This window comes from Syzygium oleosum, unplaced genomic scaffold (assembly GCF_021117445.2).
Source record: "Syzygium oleosum isolate NSW1041296 unplaced genomic scaffold, Sole_v2.1 Sole_v2.52, whole genome shotgun sequence".
NCBI classification, from domain to species: Eukaryota; Viridiplantae; Streptophyta; class Magnoliopsida; order Myrtales; family Myrtaceae; genus Syzygium; species Syzygium oleosum.
In genome coordinates, this window is record NW_026607536.1 from 864,014 (window position 1) to 883,154 (window position 19,141).

The following is a 19,141-nucleotide window of genomic DNA, read 5'->3' on the forward strand; positions in this document are numbered from 1 at the left end:
AATGGACATCGAAGTATTGATCAAGAGCCTCGAAAGTTCAAGATAACATTGGAATATTGATCCATACATTATTGGCAAAGCTGTGGAGGCACAACACTTCGAGATACCTTCTCCCCTGGGTAGATTGGCTGTACTTCTAATAGCAGGGGAACCTCTTGAATGCCCAAAGCGAGTTGAAATTTCACGCTTTTGCGACATCTTGACCGTGGAAGAGTCGCCTTTCTGATCTAATTATCAGTTTATGTTATGGACAACGAATAGCTATTTAATCCCTCCCATCGTGGTTCACCCGTCAGCTATTAGCCCAAGGAATTCGGTGGTTTCGATAATCTGTTGAACTACACAAGCAATTGATGTGTACGTTGGTACCCTAAAGCTATCTTGCCTTCTTCGTCGGGTTGAAAATGATGGTTTTCTGCCGAATGTCATTTTTAATTTAAAGCTCCAGCTGGTAGCAACTATGGATGGTTGATTGAGAAACCGAAAGAAGGGCGCTGAAACTTCTCTGAACACGCGTGAATCATATCCACGAGGCAGTTGTTGTTACGGTGTCTTGCGCTGTTGATATGCTCTTGAAATAATTGGCAGTAACCCTTCTGGAATCAGGGTGGGACTTTGAATTTGGCCGTGGTTCACTTTTTCTCTTTGGCCAGAAGGTGCTGAGATGTTCCTAGGGTGGCCCTAACTGGAGGAAGCACGTCAGACACACGGGTCCTATCGGATAAGCAATCATGAAGCATTCCACGCAATTTGTGATCGGATATAACACATGAGAGAATGGATGTATTATGTCCATTATGGGAAACGAGACGATATGATACTTAAGTTTGCCTACTGAATACACAGCTTTAATGCCGAAAATCTCCGAAAGGCTTCGTTTTGCATTGTCTAGTTACAACGTAGCTTGTGTGGAGAAACTCTCTACTGCTAACATCTTTTTTTTGTTGTTATATCAAATTTACAACGTTCTTTTTTCTTGAAATTTAAGAAGGACCCGATGTCAGTTACAATAGCTTGTGTGGAGAAATTCTACTGCTAACATCTTTTTTGTTGTTTTCAATTTCTTTTTTTCCTTTTCTTTTTTTTTTCTTCTTTCCTCCTCTTTTCTTTGGGTGCGAGGTCGACCTCGCCTTTCCTCGGCGGGCCGATTAATTTCCTTTTGAATTTTCCCGTTTTTCTTTAGGTCGACTTTTGCTCTTACTTATGCATCATATCATGTCGGGACTCGACCACAACACTAGCAAATTACTCAGCTAATAGTCACGCTCAAAATGGACATTGAATTTATGGAGTCGGCCAAAGAGCCTCGAAAGTTCAACATAATAGTGAAGAGGGTACAATTTTTTTGCTATGAGGGTCAAGATTTCTTCTATTATTATTATTATTTTTGGAATTGAGGGTACAATTCGAGAATGGGCCCGAATCTCAATCTGAGCGGAGGCTTTTCTAAAAGCTTCAAGTTGGGCCAAAAGATGGCCCAACACTGAAAAAGCCCGAACGGTGCGAATACTGGTTTCCCCACAAAAAGTTAAAAGTCAGCGAAAACGCGAAGTTCGTACGACCCCGGGGGTGTGGTGCTGGCAGGATTTCAGGCACGATAAAGTTAAAAAAAATAAATAGAAAAAAAAAACAAAGAAGAAGAAGAAGAAGTGGAAGACGCTCGCCATATGACAAGCGAGCAATTAGCGAATGCGAGTTTTTCCACTGCTTTCACAACGACTTTTCGACTTTCCAAGAAGAAGAGCACCGCAAGCGCAGCATTAATTACATAAACCCCCCCACGGCCCCCCTCCTCCTCCCTCTTTCCATCGTCCTTCCTCCTCCCTCCTCCTTCTCCGTTCGCGTGCAATCCGAGAAGCCTTTGACTGTTCCATCGTCGTCGTTGTCCTCCTCCTCCCGATTCCGCGTTCGTCGCGTCCCCTGTGTTGCTCATGGCTCAGCGCGGATCGTACGGCCTCAGTCCTCAGCTAGGTCACACCCCTCTCTCTCTCTCTGCCTCTGTCTCTAGATTTGCGCTCTTGATCAATCTGCTGGTCTGTCGAGTCCGATCTCCTCTCTGATTTGCCTGCTGATTGGCGTGCCGGACCTATTTTGGTTCCGTCGTGGAAGCTCAGTGGTGAGCTGGAGCTGGATTTGGTTGACGCGAGTCGCGCGTGTCTCGATCGTAGGACCGCTGGGAGCGTTTTGTCTCCGCCGAGAGCGTTTTGTGCGGTACTGTTTGGTTAGGATTGTGTGTCCGAGCGGGGCGGGTTTACTTGGACTGTGATGTTACTTGGAGTTAGGTTGGTGCTATCTGCATTCGAAGCTGACAGCTGATTTCTGGATTTGGTGCTTCGGAGGACCGAATTGAGTCGGGATGTTATTAGCTTCTTGACCTGAGTATGGGGAGCACTTTCTGCGTGCGTTGATTTAGGGATGACTGAATCGAATCGCGCGAGAGAGAGAGAGAGAGAGAGAGAGAGAGAGAGAGAGAGAGAGAGAGAGAGAGAGAGAGAGAGAGAGAGAGAGAGAGAGAAGTACACTTTAGTAGGTCTTGACCTTCCATTCTCAGTGCAAGACTTCAGGGGTTGATCTGGTTGTCTAATATGTTCTATGCAGATATTGAACAGCTACAAGTGGAAGCTCAACATCGATGGTTGCGACCTGCTGAAATATGTGAAATTCTTCGCAATTATCAGAAATTTCAGATTGCTTCCGAGCCTCCAACCCGACCCCCAAGTATGTATTGCACATGTTGCAGAAAAGCTTTTGATATTTCTCATGCATAGAGGCTTGAAGTGTACCTTTCCCCTTACAATTTGAGGGCAGGGAATATTGATCATACATCATTGGCAAAGCCGTGGAGCCGTAATGATTCGGGATCCCATTTCGTTGAGCTGACTGTATGTGTACTCTAATGTATTAGTAGTAGGGGGACTTCTTAAATCCGCAAATCAAATTGAAATTTCTCACTTCGACATCTTGACCATGGAAGGGTCACCTTTCTTATCTAATTAGTAGGTTAGGTATACTATTATTTTGTCCGGCACTTATCTTATGGACTTCGTATCACTATTTAATTCCTCCTGTCATGGTTCTCACGTCAATTGTTAGCTCAAGTATTTTGGTGGTTTCGATAGTCTGTCGAACTACATGAGTTTCTTGTAGGAGAACCAATAAATGCGTATATTGGTAGCCTAAACACTTCTCAATTGAAAGAATAAAACACGTATAGAAAATTCAAAAAATCGGCATGGTTGCTGAAAAGCCAGATTGCATTTACTGTATGCTTACTGTTCTGTACTACACGACTTAAATCATTGCAAAAAAAGTTGAAGGCGATGATTACAAGTTCTTGTGGGTTGTTGGCCATGTTCACTATCATATATGATTACTTCAGAAATGGAAACGGGAACTGTATCTAGCCGAGTATAGATCGTGCTTGTATCTCTTATCTTTGTCGTCGGGTTAATGATAAAGGCTTTTTGCCAAACGTTATTCCTAGTTCCTTAAGTTAAGCATCCAGCTGGTAGAAAGTATGGTTAGTTGATTGAAAAACAGAAAGAAGGGCGCTGAAAGCTCTCTGAACATGAGTGAACCTCATCTGCGTGGCAGTTGTTGTCAGTGTTCTTTGCTGTTGATATGCTCTTATTTTAATTGGTAAGGCTTCTAGAATCAGGGTGGGACTTACATTTTGGCCTTCCAGGTGGTTCACTCTTTCTCTTTGACCGGAAGGTGCTGAGATACTTTAGGAAGGATGGGCATAACTGGAGGAAGAAGAGGGATGGAAAGACGGTGAAGGAAGCACATGAGAAGCTGAAGGTAAGCCTACCAGAGGATTTCCCTTCTTTCTTGTTTTGTTCCTGTGATTTTGCCTCGTCAACTCCTTGTTTTTGTACTTCCTCCCACGACTTTCTTTTGGCATCAGAGAACATTTTGTGGCAGAGATTTTGATTTGCACAGAGATCTTTAATACAGTTGCAGTGTTTGGCATTTCACAAAACTGTTTTGGTCCGTGTGTGAATAATCCGAATTAATCATTGTCTGATGGATGAATCTTTTTGAGTAATCTTAGGTTGGAAGTGTAGATGTACTGCACTGTTACTATGCGCATGGTGAAGAAAATGAGAACTTTCAAAGACGCAGCTATTGGATGCTTGAGCAGTAAGTATAAGCTTTCTCATACTTTATTGACTAGTCATACAATATGAGTTTTCAAGTATGGGACTTATAGTCGTTGAAGTTGTTCTTTGACGAATATTGACCTGAGAAGAGTGAGATCTGAACGTTTGACATGCGGCCGAACTATGGATATTGTAGGAGGATGTTGGGTGAAGGATATAATGATGCGTACCATGTTTGCTAATGGCTCCTCAAAGTTGATGAAAATTTAATGTTTGTTGCTTCATGAGGATAGGGAATATTAATTTGTAGACCGGACGAACAATTATATCGAAATTAAGCAAATAAGTGACAGCAGCAATGATGGGTCCTCTTCCTATGGGTTTTGCTTACCAAGCTGTTGGATTATTTAGTTTGCTCTAGTATGCTTTTCATTCTCCTAGGAGTGCTTAGGATGCACTTCTCTGTGAGCTAATGTAATAATCTTTCTGAGTGCTGTTTGCACCGATGGTGGCCAGTGATCAGGCCGCCCCGTTAACCGGAGTGAAGATGCCATACATTTTCTGATTTAAGAGATGATCATCTCTCTATCATCTCCAATAATGATTAGAAGTGGTAGAACAATGGAAAAGAGCCCCCCATAGTTTAGGAGCATAACAATCTGGCGGCAGTAAAGTTATTTGTTTTAGTAACATGAGGTTTTGGGTGTCGCAAGGGTCCTTGCTTCTCCTGAGTTCGCCTCTTTCTAAAATTGTTTTCTGCTCATAACTTTCCAAGACGAGTAGTCAATATGAGATTGTTAAAAGTAATTTATCTACTGAATTCCATCTAGCTAGTCAAGGTTTTAAGTGCTTTCAGTAAAAGTTTCAGTGTTGAAGCGGTTGTGATCTGATGAACTTTTTGGAGATTGCAGGGATTTGATGCACATTGTTTTTGTCCACTACTTGGAAGTTAAGGTACTTCATTCCTTTCTTCTCCTTGTTGGTTGCTTTTCTTACTCTTCTTACGTCTTGTCATTTGTTTGCTATCCCTTTGTTTCTTTTTCCTTTTTTCTGTTTTTGAGGTCGAGTGGTTTAGCCTGCACATCAATTAGCATAAGGTTGACTATGTGAGAGATTGAGCTTGTTATGTAGGTTTTATTCCTCCTCTCTTGTTATTTTATTTCTAGGAACCACAATAAGGAATTTTGCTGGCATTCCTTGAACCAAAACAGAGTCATAATAAGATTATTACTCCTCTCTTCTGCTCTCTTCTTGGTTTCTTGTGTGCCGCAGAGGAGAAATTTGCTCTCTCTCTCTCTCTCTCTCTCTCTCTCTCATTTCCGGGAAAATGCTCATTAAAGAAGGTGTCATGTACCTGCTGTTTTTCTTTGAGATTATTACTTCCTTTATATAGTCTGTCAAGGTGTTGCTTTGGAAGTAAAGGCGGATGGCTTATAAACTCTTTCTTCATCTGGGCCTCCCTTTGTTATTACAATATTCGTGTTTTTCATGCCTTTTCTTCTCCTATATCTGGTTCTAGCACATCGTTGTCTATATAGCAAGGATGCCTCATCATTCTTCAACTATTCTCTTATGCTTTTTGGCAAGGGACGTTTTGCAGGTTTTATCTATGCTAAGACTATTTAATTTGTCTTGACCCTCTCAAGCGCCTTCTGTGTCATCTTCTGTTGCTTTGATTAGGTCTTGTGACTTGCACTACATGTGTATTAGTAGATTTAACGTGGAACTTAGATTTTCATCATCGATTTTTGTTTCTTTCAGGGAAATAGAACAAGTGTGAGTGGCGTGAGGGAAAATGAAGAAGGTGCCAGAAGTTTCCAAAAGGACAGTCCTCCCTCATATAGCTACTCCATGAATCACAGCGCCGCTCTTTCAGGAAATACTGATTCGACCAGCCCAACTAGCACTTTGACATCACTATGTGAAGATGCTGATTCAGGTACCGTGTCTATGGCTAGGGATAAACAACGATGTGGATATTCTGTCTTGCCTGCCAATCTCGCTCATGTCTCATATGGTGTTTGGTGCAGGAGAGATTCACCGAAATAGTTCTGGTTTACATCCAATTCCTTCATCACTACAAAAGGAGAAAGGCTCCCCAATGAACAACAATGCCATGTCCTCAAGTACCTATTTCCCAAGTTCCTATCCAGGTTCTTGCTTCTCTTTCAAATGTGCATGCTTGTATTTAATATGAATCCTCATCTGAGGAGGAAACACCCACATTCTTGTGCTTCATCTAAGTTTGTTTTGCCACTGTTGCATTTGTAGTTTTAAACCTGACAGGCTCACTTAATGTTTACCAGAGAATCACGAAGGTTGGTCCTTGAGACCTGATGTGAATATTACCTCAACTATCAATGTTGATGGTTCCACCGATACTGGTAACGGCATTCAATCTCAAAAGTCTCTTGGTTTGGCATCTTGGGAGGAGATCTTAAAGGAATCTATGTCTGGATCTGCCTTGGTATCTTCTCATGCACCATCATCTTCAAGCCAAACAATTCCTTCAGGAGTTGTCTTTGAACAAGAAAGTATGGTTCTAAGTGAGCTTTTAGGAGGGGAGAGCGTTTCAAAACAGCAACTTAGCATTCCTGTGTCTGCGCAACCCCATTGGCAGGTACTCTATTTTTTTTTTTTTTTGGTGTCAAAGGCAGGTACTCTATGTTTGCTTTGCACTTTTTTATGTAACATGCTGGCATTTAGACATGCAATGCGACTCTGCTTTTATAAGCTAATTTGCAGAATATGTTCTCTCAATGCAATGCACCTGTGAGAGTGCTATTTGTGCTTTGCAACGTACCATTATTTTTTTAAGGAAAAGATTCGAGGTCAATATATTGGATTTGCTCTACTTGTTTGATTTAGCTGCAATAATGGAAATCTGTAGACTCTGGCGTTTCTTGCTTTTTATTATTCGTTGTACAGATATCTGGGACAAAAACTTTTATATGTCTCTTATGTGCTTATCCATCATGAGTTTGTTGCAACTATTAAGGAAGTGGTGGTTGGCTTTGATGATTCTTTGAATCACCAGTCACCTCTGCCTTGCAAGTTTCACCTTGTCCCTAATATTCGATAATTTTAGCATCGAAAGAATGTTTCAAATATACCTAGGGTGATTGCTTGCAACGTTTGGTCATCTGTTTGTTGTCGTAAAAGGACTTCCTCTAGTTTAAATTCCTTAAAAGGATCTCATAAAAGTTAACATCATTCAGCATGACATGAGACAAGATCAATAATGAAAGCACTGATAAGAATCTGCTGAGGGTTGTCACAAAAATATTTGAGGTTTAAATGTTGTAGAGCATGTTTCTGTTTTTCTCATTTTCTGGTGGATTGCACGAGCTGCTTCATTGTCAGCACGTATTGACTTAAGTTTAATATGCAGGTTTCTGGGGAAGATGGCCCATGGACCACGGACCAGTCTTTGGATCTGGATTTGGATTTGACATATGAACCAGACATTAGGTTCCTTGAGCAAATCAAACAGAATTCCGAATCACAGGATGCTTCAGGTGGTCCTACTCAACAATATGAACACCTGGAAGCAAATGAGGACAGAAATGTGCCTGTGGGAGGGGAGGTTAATTATGCTTTTGCTGCAAAGCGACTATTATCTGATGGAGAGGATGGCTTGAAGAAAGTTGACAGTTTTTCGAGGTGGATTTCGAAAGAACTTGGAGATGTTGTGGATCTACAAGTGCGATCTACATCTGGCTTACCATGGAGCACCGATGAATGTGGAAACGTTGAAGAATCCTCCTTGGGTCCCTCTATCTCCCAGGACCAGCTTTTCAGCATTCTTGATTTCTCTCCTAAGTGGGCTTATGGAGATTCTGGAATCAAGGTCAGAAATCAGGATATGTGGGTTATTGGATTACTGTCGATGATTTTCTTTTTGGGAGAATAGTGCTTATTGGTTCAAAACAAGCTCGTATTTTCTTCATCTTTCACTTCTATGACTCACCATAATTTTCAAGTAGTAAGCATGGTTACCGAGTTTAAATTATATTGATCTAAGTGATACTCATAAAGCGGCGTAACAAGTACTGGTGGAAAATGTTTCTGCTTTTCGTTGTAATATGTGTGTAATTTGAAAATCCTGCTACATATAGCTATTGAAGTATGTGTTGATGTTCCGTGCTGATGATGATCCACACTCAATTGCTAGGATATATTGGATAACATGCTTCTGTTACTACAAATGACTAGTCAATTTAATATATTTGGAGAACTGTTGCCTCTGATGCACAGTTTGAGTAAATGTTTTTGGATCTTCTATTCTATATTGTGTTGCCTTTAACGGATATTCGTCTTGTTTACTGCCAAAAAAGGTTCTGATCGTGGGGACATTCTTGAAGAATCAACAAGAGGTTGCAAAATATAACTGGTCTTGCATGTTTGGGGAGGTAGAGGTTCCAACAACGGTTTTAACTGATGGGATTCTTTCTTGTCGAACCCCAGCTCACGTTATTGGCCGAGTCCCTTTTTACATCACATGTTCTAACAGGTTAGCTTGTAGTGAGGTACGTGAGTTTGACTTCCGAGCTGGATCTACTAAAGGCTTGGATATCAGTGAGATTTATGATAATGCTCCGGGTGAAATGCATCTGCATTTGCAACTTGAGAGGTTGCTGTCGTCTAATGCTGCTGGTCATCCTGATAATTCTTTTGAAGGCCTCCTTGAGAAACGGAAATTAATTGATAAAATCATAGCATTGAAGGATGAAGAGGAGAGGTATCGGGTCAATTTGTATCAGCATGAAGCAAAGGAGGAGCTCCTTCTGAAGCTTTTGAAAGAGAAGCTGTACTCATGGCTTCTTCACAAAGTAATTGAAGATGGTAAGGGACCATGCATATTAGATGATCAAGGGCAAGGCGCGATACATTTGGCAGCTGCACTTGGTTACAATTGGGCCATAAAACCAATTTTAAGTGCAGGAGTTAGTATCAATTTCCGGGACGTTAATGGTTGGACTGCACTTCATTGGGCTGCATTTTGTGGCAGGCAAGGGCCTTTTAATCTATTCTGAATATTATTGCTCTTATTGTTTTTGTTTACGATTCATTAACTTTGTTGCCATGAGATGCCTCATAGGGAAATCTCTTACTTGATGGTTTGCAACCTGTTGTATGATATAAACTATTGTTTGCTGACCTTTGCTGACCTCAATCAGTACTTACTGCCTTGTTGACGTACAGAAAGGCATAATGATGATGATCTCTGTTAGAATTATGATAATGAGGGTAGAATTGAAATATTGTGTTTAGAGGGGTTTACGTTATGTTAAGTATATATATATTGTAATTCCTTCATTAAACACAATAAGAAATATCATTATCCTCTCAAACAATCTCCATTGTTACTATCATTTAATCTGATGTGAAATCTCAGTGGCCCTATCTCAAAGAATGTTCTTATTTCATTTTTCTCCACTTCATATAGTTATTTGTCATATGATGGATCACATGGAGTTTTGGGGTTGTTTTGACTCCTCTATATTGTGCTTGCAGAGAGCAGACAGTTGCTGTCCTTCTTTCGCTTGATGCTGCTTCTGGTGTTCTATCGGATCCATCTCCAGAATATCCACTTGGCAGAACACCTGCAGACCTGGCTTCTGACAATGGGCATAAAGGAATCTCTGGTTTTATCGCAGAGTGTATGTTGACCAGCTATCTTGAACCGCTTACAGTGAATGATCCGAAGGAGGATTCTCCCTTGGAAGTTACTGAAAAGGCTGTGCAAACGATTTCGGAGCGTTCTCCAACTCCTCTCGGTGACGGTGACATGCCGGATGTACTCTCACTGAAGGATTCACTTAATGCTGTCTGCAATGCCACCCAAGCTGCTCATAGGATACATCTAATGTTCCGAATACAATCTTTTCAGCGGAAAAAGTTGGAAACTGGTGATTATGCATCTGAATTCTCAGATGAGCGTGCTATTGGTCTTGTTGCTACTAAGAACCGAGGGACTTGGCTGAGTGATGGGCTTGCTCACGGTGCTGCAATACAAATACAGAAGAAGTTCCGGGGTTGGAAAAAGAGGAAAGAATTCCTTACTATTCGACAAAGAATTGTCAAAATCCAGGTTTGTAGCTTTTATTTCTACAGAATCAGAGTTCTACTGTCCGTTGGTTTTGTTTTCCGATAGTCTTACGGAAGTGTATGATCGTGATTCATGTGTAAGAGGATCAGTGCTGCTGTTGTGAGAGAGACCACCTATCGAGGATGTAGGAATTAGGAGATGGTCTTTAAGCTTGGTTACAAGGGATATTATTTTCACTCCTGGAAGAAGCTTCATCTGTGTCACAGTGGTCCTAAGTTACTTAATGATGAATCTTATTTGTATATACTAATCCACCACATTTTTCTCGTATGTGATGGAGCTTTCCTCTACTCTTTGATGTTCCTTTCTTTCCTTTTACAGTCAATTCGTATGCGAGCTTTATATGATATAAATCTTTTCCTGTGCCATGGCTTGAATTGCTGACTTACTTTACTTCATGAAGGCTCATGTGAGAGGACACCAAGTAAGGAAGCAATACAAGACTATCATCTGGTCAGTGGGAATTCTGGAGAAAATTATACTGCGCTGGCGGCGTAAAGGCAGTGGTTTACGGGGATACCGCTCGGATGCACTGAATAAGCACACTAGTCAGCAAGCTCTTCCCCAAAAAGAGGATGATTATGATTTTCTCAAGGACGGAAGGAAGCAGACTGAAGAGAGGTTGCAGAAAGCTCTCACAAGGGTGAAGTCTATGGTTCAATATCCTGAAGCCCGGTCTCAATATCGAAGGCTGTTGAATGTGGTTGAAGGGATGCGAGAGAATAAGGTACAAATGTCTAGGATTTACCTCCAATTTACTCGAAGTTTCTGAGTTGGGCTTTTTGGTCGTATCTAATTTTCTAGGATAAGTGATCTATAATCTCCTGTCAAATCAATCTTTGAAGACAAGTGAAATATCCCAAGAAAGACATTTGCAAAACTAATTTGTGATTGGTGGTGAAAAAGTTTTACCAGTATGAATCTCAGAAAAGGAAAAGGAGAAAAATTGGAGGAGAAACTTATAAATGCCTACTGTGGCAGAAGAAAAAAGAAAAGATAAAATTGGTTGAGTGAAGAATTTATCTCCGACAATTGGAAGTCTGTCTCCTTAAATCAAATATTTTTTCTTTTTTCTACCCTTCATGCATCAGTCTTCTCAGCAGCTTGACATTGAGTAAGAACTTATAACATCCTGGTCATGCTGCATATAGTGGATTTTTGGTTTGTGAATGTTTACGCATCGATGTGGCTCCTGCGACCCCTTGTCAGCTACATATGCTGAACCATAACTTTTTGTGTTCTCAAGATGGTTACTATGTTCGAATTCGTCGATGATAAACAGAATCGAGATCTTACTTTCCTCTGCCAATCTCTTGTTTATGGGGCTTATATGGGTTGTATGGTTTGCAGACACATGACATGGTTTTGAGCAATTCAGCAGAAGTAGCTGATGGGGAAGAGGACCTTCTTGATATTGACTCTCTGTTGGATGATGACACATTGATGTCTATAACATTTGACTGATCCTTTGTAACTCAAACTCCCATTAACTTGTACATAGATGGGACGTGTCATTGCTGCAGTGTAGGGGTTATACAGGTGTTCTATAGTGCAAATTCTTTGTTTTTTCTCGAGCTTCATTAGTAATTTGTAATGGTCAGATAGCATTTGTCAGATAGGTTTCCAACTACATGTTGACATAAACTGTAATTTCTATTTAAGTTTTCATCATTCAGATAAATTAGGTCCTAGGTGATCACATTCCGCCGAAAGATTGGCACCCCTTCGAAGTTGTCTCGACATGGATTGGCTGGAGATCTTATAAAGTTGAGATTAATGAGGGAGCTACTCCTGATACAGCAGGGCAATCGACTTTGCTTTATGTTTTTCTTGTTATATATTTACATGAGAATGGATGTTTATGACTTGGATTGTAAAAGAGATGAAATGATGATGACAGCGGTTATGGTAGTGTTCATTTGCTCAAACATTTGAGACACCAAATTCGGTTTGTACTCATAGAAAGATATGCCCAGGTGAATGTTGGTTATTTATGATTTGTTGTTTAGTTTGCTGGTCTGATTTGATCATTTTAAAGTTTGCTGCACAAGCTTTCTTTACCTCTTTGGATCAGGGGACGGTTCTTTGAACTGGGCTTTGGTTAAAGTCATCCAGCTTTGCTCAAACCAAAATAGCGGTGGCTTACGCGGGGCTTTAGATATTGATATCCTAAGCCTCTTTGTTAAAAAGAAAAAATACAGATTCGTAAAAAATGAGTGATTCGAAAAATATTTTTCGAAGTATAATCGTTTATATCGCTTGTATAAATCAATGAACGAACAAAATATTTTCATTGCTTATAATGAAAATATTTTTTATTGATTAATTATTTCGAAAGATATAAATAATTAAAAAAAATAATTTTTAAATTATTTATTTTTTGCGAAATAAATAGAGTTTAATGTATATAAGGCTACATATGCGTATCGATTAAAAACCTGTAATGGCCAAATTTTGGCGAAATATACACGTTCTTACAAAAACCAGAAGATGACATTGTATGCTCGCGTATTTTCCGAAGTTTTGTCGCCGACAAATTTGTTCAGACCAGATAGTACTTGGGAGCCCAGGAGAAGATTCGTTGTTCTGTGTGCCGTGGGCCCAAACATCGCGCGAGCATTCCAACCCGCGACTGCCCTGACGGGAAATCACTCGCCTTAGATCAAAATCATTTCTCTTTGGTCCTAAAACCCTCCTAAAACCCCTAAATTCTCTCCCTCTCCCCGCTCACCCTCACCCCTCCGCCTCTCTCCTCTCCCGCACGTAATCCGGAAAGTCACAGTCAAGTTGCTCCGATTCAATGCTCTGAGCATGTCAAGGCCATTGCAAGTGCTGAAAGCTCATGTGTCGAGCCCCAAGGCGTGGATCGTGATCGGCGTCACGGTCGCCGGCGTCGTGATCCTCGCTGAGGCCCACCGGCGGAGGAGGAGGTTGGGATCGAAGGCCGCGAGGGAGGATTTCGGCGCTTTCTTGGAGAGATTCGAGCTCCTCCCGTTCCCTCAGCCGCCTCCGCCCGCGCTTAAACAGCCGCTCGCCGGTCTCACTTTCGCCATTAAGGACATGTGCGTGCTTCTTCCAGCTTCCTGTTGTTGACTTGGGCTTTTTTCTTTTTGGCTGTGTGAGTAGTCGCCTGGGTTTTTTGTACTGAACGAAGTGCAGAGAGGCAAATGATGCGTGGGAGTGTAACATAACCCCGCTTACGTCAATTTGTTTAGGCTTTATAATGTGTCAGCAGGGGCACTGCGTGGTTTTACGCCGTTACAGGACGGGAGTTATATATTCTACTTGATTATTAAGGATACCATTTGATTCTGCAGGATCCATGTAGCGACCTTAGAAGAAACTTTGATGTTCTTGTTGTTGTTGTTTTTAACGAAAAATCTGAATTGGGGTATACCGCTTCTTTGTTTTCTCGTATGAAGGATAAACAGTTTATGGAGGTTTTGGTGGTTAGCAACTATCTTGTTAGTTTGTGCTGTTATGTCACTGCTCTGGTTCCCCCATACATTCTGATTCGAAGAAGTGATATCTTTGCCAGATTTGAGGTGAAGGGATATGTGACGGGGTTTGGGAATCCGGATTGGGAAAGGACACATGAGGCTGCGGGGAAGACGGCGGTTGTGGTCACTGCGCTTCTCAAAAATGGGGCCAAGTGTGTTGGAAAGACTGTTATGGATGAATTGGCTTTTGGGTAAGCCTCTTTTGTGCACTATACAATTGTCTGTTGCACGAGAATCTTTATGTGTATGCATTAGATTAGAATTGCTGGATTTGTATAGCTTTGGGTCTGTAATATGCTTTGTGGCGTTGTTCTAGAATGACTGGAGAGAACATCCACCATGGAACTCCTGTCAATCCCCAAATGCCTTCTCATATTCCAGGAGGATCTTCTGGTGGTTCAGCCGTCGCTGTTGCAGCTGAAATCGTCGACTTTGCTCTCGGTATGGGATTTTCATGTGGCTAAAAGTCCTTCAATTGCTTTGCTGCTGTTTGTGATTTTCTCATGGAAATTGTCAATTAGACTTAATTGGCCCTTTAACAGTATGATATTACTGCTTTTATTGTGAAGTGTATGTTTTGCCTCCTCTTGATTTTTGTTCTCCTAAACTTATAGATGAACTCCAAGAGAGAAAATTTCCCTGATTTCTCATGCAATTATATTTTTTATGTGGGGGACTACTAGCAGTTCTAGTATTTTAGATTCACCAACAGATTGCTGTATGTAGAAACATGGGCTTAGAGCTTCGGTAACTCTTTGCCTGCAGCTTCAAGACTGAAATCTCTTCATTTCACATGAAAAGAATAAAATGATTTTAGTGAATTTGTTTTGTTCTTGCATCCTCAGTTTTATGGGGTAGTTTGTGGGGTCTCTTTTTGGATGTAATTCCCTTTCGTTGTTTGGGATTTTATTAAAAGAGCAAGCATATGTCTGTCTTGCTTGCGTGGAAGTTTTCAGTGAGAGGATAATTTTTCCTCTGACTATGAAAAACTTTTGGTCTCTGGAAGGTAGTCCAAAGGTAATAATCTGGACAGGTGAAATATAACCCTCGTGTAGGTATTCACCTACCTTCAGGTCTAGGAGCATCAGTTCATTTTTCTCTCTTTTTAGTTGGCTCAACAACATCATTGGTTGCAGGATTAAAGTTGGCGTTTCTCAACTAAGCAGAATCTCCTTGCTGTCTTATTTAGCTTGATGCATGATACTGCCACTTCTATTATTCCATTGTATGTTGGCATTAGATCCCGTATTTGCACATGCCTCTCATGCTTTTTGATGATTTTGTAGGGACTGATACCGTTGGATGTGTGAGAATTCCAGCATCATTCTGTGGTATCATTGGATATAGGCCATCACATGGCACCGTATCTACAATTGGGGTTTTGCCCAACTCACAAAGCTTAGATACCGTCGGTATGAATATGAAATAAGTTGACAAGTCTGATATCACTGGTGTTGGATATTCCTAGAAACTTTCTTTTCTCAACTTATATGTGCTACTTGATTCTTTCTTGACAATCCATAAATTCCTCTCTCCTTTTCTCGTGTTTCTTTTTGTTTTTTTTTTTGGGCGGGGGGGGGGGAATGGGAGTGGAGTGGAGTGGAGTTATTGGATTGTCGAGGGAGAAGTAGCATAAGGTCTGCCACTCTTTGCACAAATTGATATTGGTGTTTGGATGAACTTTTCGCTTGGAAGCTTTTTGAGGATTCTCTTACTCACTGCATTGTCTTGTCTTTTATTCGAGCATTTTTTTTGTCTTCTACACTTGATAACTTTATAGAACTTCTGCAGGATGGTTTGCCCGTGATCCATCAATTTTGCATCATGTTGGACACATTCTACTACAATTGAATACAGTAGAACCTAGAAGGCCAAGGAGACTTGTTTTTGCTGATGATCTCTTTGAGCTTTCTAAGGTCCCAAAGCACAAGTCTCTGTATATTGTTAGTAAAGCCGCTGAAAAGTTATCTGGGTGTAAGTTTCCTTTTATGAACTTATCCCTATACTTGGTTATGTTTATATTGTAATTTGATAGTCCAATATTTGCTCATGCTATGTATGTTGCATTAGCTTCTCTGAATGGAATTTTTCTTTGGGACTGTGCAGATCAGCCTCCCAAGCATATAAATTTTGGTCAGCATATTGCTTCAAATGTCCCCAGCCTTAAAGATTTCCGTGAACAATCAACTAATCTTCAAAATGGAATATCTACTCTCAAAGCACTTTCTTCTGCCATGCTTTCATTGCAAAGGTGTTTCTCTATTATGACTTTGAATTAATAATGATATTATATTCCTAGGCAGGCAGATTTATGTTGCTCCTAGAAAGGCCAAAACGCGAACAGAACCAGAAGCAGGGGTCTAGTCATGGTTCTGGATGTCTTGGCTTTATGGGGGCAACAAGACTACCTGCCTGCACTATATTCGTTTTGTACTATTCCTAGAGCAGTTGTTATCTCTCAGCTGCGCATTTAACAAGTTCCCTTTGTCAATTGCATAGTTGACTACTTGTTGGTATGTTTCGGTTTGGTTGAGGTAGTGTCATATGCTGACCATCTTTAGTTTTCTGTGCAATTGCTTCCCAGATGTGAATTCAAAACAAACCATGAAGAGTGGGTCAATTCAGTTAAACCCAGGCTAGGACCTCAGACGGCTAATTGTGTTCTTACAGCAGTAAATACTTCATTTGAAAACATTAAAACTCTCTACAAAGTCAGAAGTGAGATGCGAGCAGCCCTTCAAAGTCTCTTAAAGGTAGTTGATACTGTTCTATCATACTGCATCTCATGTTGCAAGTGTACTGGGCTCCATAATTTTCTTGGTTAGCATTTTCTTTATGGTTGTTGTGGTGGTCAGTAATCAGTTTTATGTTCTTTCTTTTTACAGCTCCACACTGATGTTGCCGTATTTACATTCTATTAAATTATCCTTTGACCAACTTTTTTATTGATGTTTCTTTTTGTTTCACATTGTACCCCAGGATAACTAGAATTACATGTTGTGAGAGAACTGTTTTGACAATTTTCTGATTGATTTTATATCTTCTTGTTCTTGTTCATCAGAACTGTTGGGATTTTGCAGTAGATGAGATGAGATTTAGGCTTAGGAAAAAAATGCAAAATTGGTTGACTTAAAAAAAGATTATTCTTACTACTTGTTTCATGTTCGCTCTGCCATGGCGCTTGTTTGATGTGACATCCTCTTGCTCCTTCCATAATTCTGTAACATTGATTTGATGTCTATTGTATCTTTTGCATTCCAGGATGATGGTATATTGATAATTCCGACAGTAGCAGATCCTCCCTTGCCAACAAACTTAAAGAAGCGCTCCTCTGCTGAATTTTTTGACAGAACACTTGCATTGATAAGTATCTCGAGCATGTCTGGATGCTGTCAGGTAAACAGCCTAGATTTGCTATGCCACATAGATTTCCTCTTTTAACTTCTTTGGTGAGTCCAACTCACACTCTTCCTGTTTTCTAGGTTAGCATTCCACTGGGAAAACATGATGGCTGTCCCATCTCCGTCTCATTTATTTCATATCATGGAGGCGATAAATTTCTACTCGATTCAGTTTTAGATATGTATTCATCTCTTCAAGAGCAAGTTACAGTTGCTTCTAGTTCATTACCATTTGCAGATACAAATGGTAACCTGGATACATCTGAACTGTTAAAAGAAAAGGTTTGTTTCATCTATCATATGTATCTTTGAGGAATAACTTGGTTATTCCTATTTTGTTTTGTTATTTTTGGTTGACAGCAAGTTGAGTTCTTTCAATACAATTTATTTGATGGCAGCAACATTTACGTAAGTGCCTAGTGTTGGTATTAAAATAGTGCTTGCCCTTGATATTTTGAGCGATCTTCCATCAAATAGGTAGCCAAACCTTTGGACGTTATGAGGATGCTTTTCTGGAACTTTGTCTGCAACTTAAATACACACGTTTCTCTGTCTTTTCTATTTTTATTTTTTGATGGAATGGCAAATTCATTTACTAGAGTTGTCAGCATTTTTCTGTCTTTACCATTGACGCAACCATGTTAAAAGTGGATACATTTAAACTGAACCATGTGAATGTTATCTAAACTTTGCTCATGTGGTTTATTTGTGCAATATTTTGCAGGGTAATGCTGCATATAAGGGACACCAGTGGAATAAAGCTGTAACTTACTATAGTGAAGCTATCAAATTGAATGGGACAAATGCCACTTACTATTGCAACCGTGCTGCTGCATATTTGCCATTAGGATGGTAACTGAGTATTTTTGTTATATCTCAGCTATCTATATTGACTGGCACTTTATCTATATTTCTTCCTGCTAACCACCATTGACTTTCTGCAGTTTTCAACAAGCTGAAGAGGACTGCACCAAGGCAATCTCACTGGATAAAAAGGTAGAAGATATAGCATGCATAGGAAGTCGTTTTTTCTCTTCTTGCATCACTTGATTTCTTAAGTACCGTGCTGGGAATTAGATTAATGAATCAAGAGATAATGTACCCTTCACCATTTACCTCAATTTCTCAAGTCCACAGTTGATAGGAATTAATTTCACAAAGAACACAGTAGAGTTGGCTTAGGAGAACTTAAGTGGCCAATGTACCATCAATATCTATATGAGTATATGATATTATAGTAATTGATGAATTTCTGATATCTAAAATAGAAAGCTACTTGTCATGCCACATGGGTTTTTTTTGGGTCCATGCAGTTGCATGAGTTGGCATCATGAATGTTTGAGCTCAAGTAGGTAGGATTGTTATTTTCCTGAATGCTGAATCCTTTAGTTGGGGCTTGGAGATGGGATTAGATTGTCCTTGACTATGTGCTTGCAGAATGTTAAGGCGTATCTAAGACGTGGAACGGCTAGGGAGTCGCTTATGTGCTATAAAGAGGCTTTACAAGGTGCACAACCTAGACCTTATCCTAATGCGTGACATGTGACAATGCTTGATTCAATGGATCTGTGCAATGAGGAGTCACTTTTATTGTTTCCTTCCCAAACTAACAGTTTGCTATTGCCATCTACAGATTTCAAGCATGCTCTTGTTCTGGAACCGCAGAACAAGGCTGCTAGTGTTGCTGAAAAGCGACTCAGGGAATTGCTGAGTTGATATTAATGTGAATTTAAGCCTACCCATGAAGATGTGGCTGTTTTGGGTGATTGTGAATGAGGATGTTTACTGTTCTCGTTTAAAGGAACGGAGTGAAAAGAGGATGATGCTTTATGCTCAGGAAAGATTTTGCCACTGGTTCAAAACATGAATTTTTTTAAGCCTCTGTGGAGTAAGCAATGCGCTGTTATAATCAGATTATGCAAATTTTGATTCAAGACGAACCATCGGGGTCGCTCCCAGTCCTCGACTGCGTACTTATACAATACTTGAAGTGAGTTGTGGCTTGTATCTATACCCCCGATTTTC

The 19,141-nt window shown here is 40.4% G+C and overlaps 2 protein-coding genes across 2 annotated transcripts; both read left to right on the top strand.

Moving 5' to 3' along the window:
• Window positions 1-1,775: 1,775 nt before the first annotated feature.
• LOC115679628 (calmodulin-binding transcription activator 2-like) lies at window positions 1,776-12,209 on the top strand. Its single transcript, XM_030603260.2, has 13 exons — window positions 1,776-1,971; window positions 2,599-2,718; window positions 3,686-3,801; window positions 4,055-4,143; window positions 5,015-5,057; window positions 5,865-6,042; window positions 6,134-6,256; window positions 6,410-6,723; window positions 7,495-7,953; window positions 8,441-9,114; window positions 9,621-10,197; window positions 10,619-10,942; window positions 11,566-12,209. Exons 1-13 carry the CDS (start codon window positions 1,932-1,934, stop codon window positions 11,677-11,679), a joined length of 3,171 nt encoding a protein of 1,056 aa, XP_030459120.1. The 5' UTR covers window positions 1,776-1,931; the 3' UTR covers window positions 11,680-12,209.
• A 594-nt stretch (window positions 12,210-12,803) lies between these two features.
• On the top strand, window positions 12,804-19,127 carry LOC115679664 (outer envelope protein 64, mitochondrial). The gene is made up of 13 exons (XM_030603320.2): window positions 12,804-13,277; window positions 13,754-13,906; window positions 14,032-14,156; window positions 15,002-15,127; window positions 15,507-15,689; window positions 15,822-15,966; window positions 16,300-16,468; window positions 16,977-17,111; window positions 17,198-17,398; window positions 17,841-17,968; window positions 18,061-18,112; window positions 18,554-18,623; window positions 18,750-19,127. The coding sequence occupies exons 1-13, from the start codon at window positions 13,027-13,029 to the stop codon at window positions 18,830-18,832; spliced, it is 1,821 nt and encodes a 606-aa protein (XP_030459180.1). The 5' UTR covers window positions 12,804-13,026; the 3' UTR covers window positions 18,833-19,127.
• Window positions 19,128-19,141: the final 14 nt, after the last annotated feature.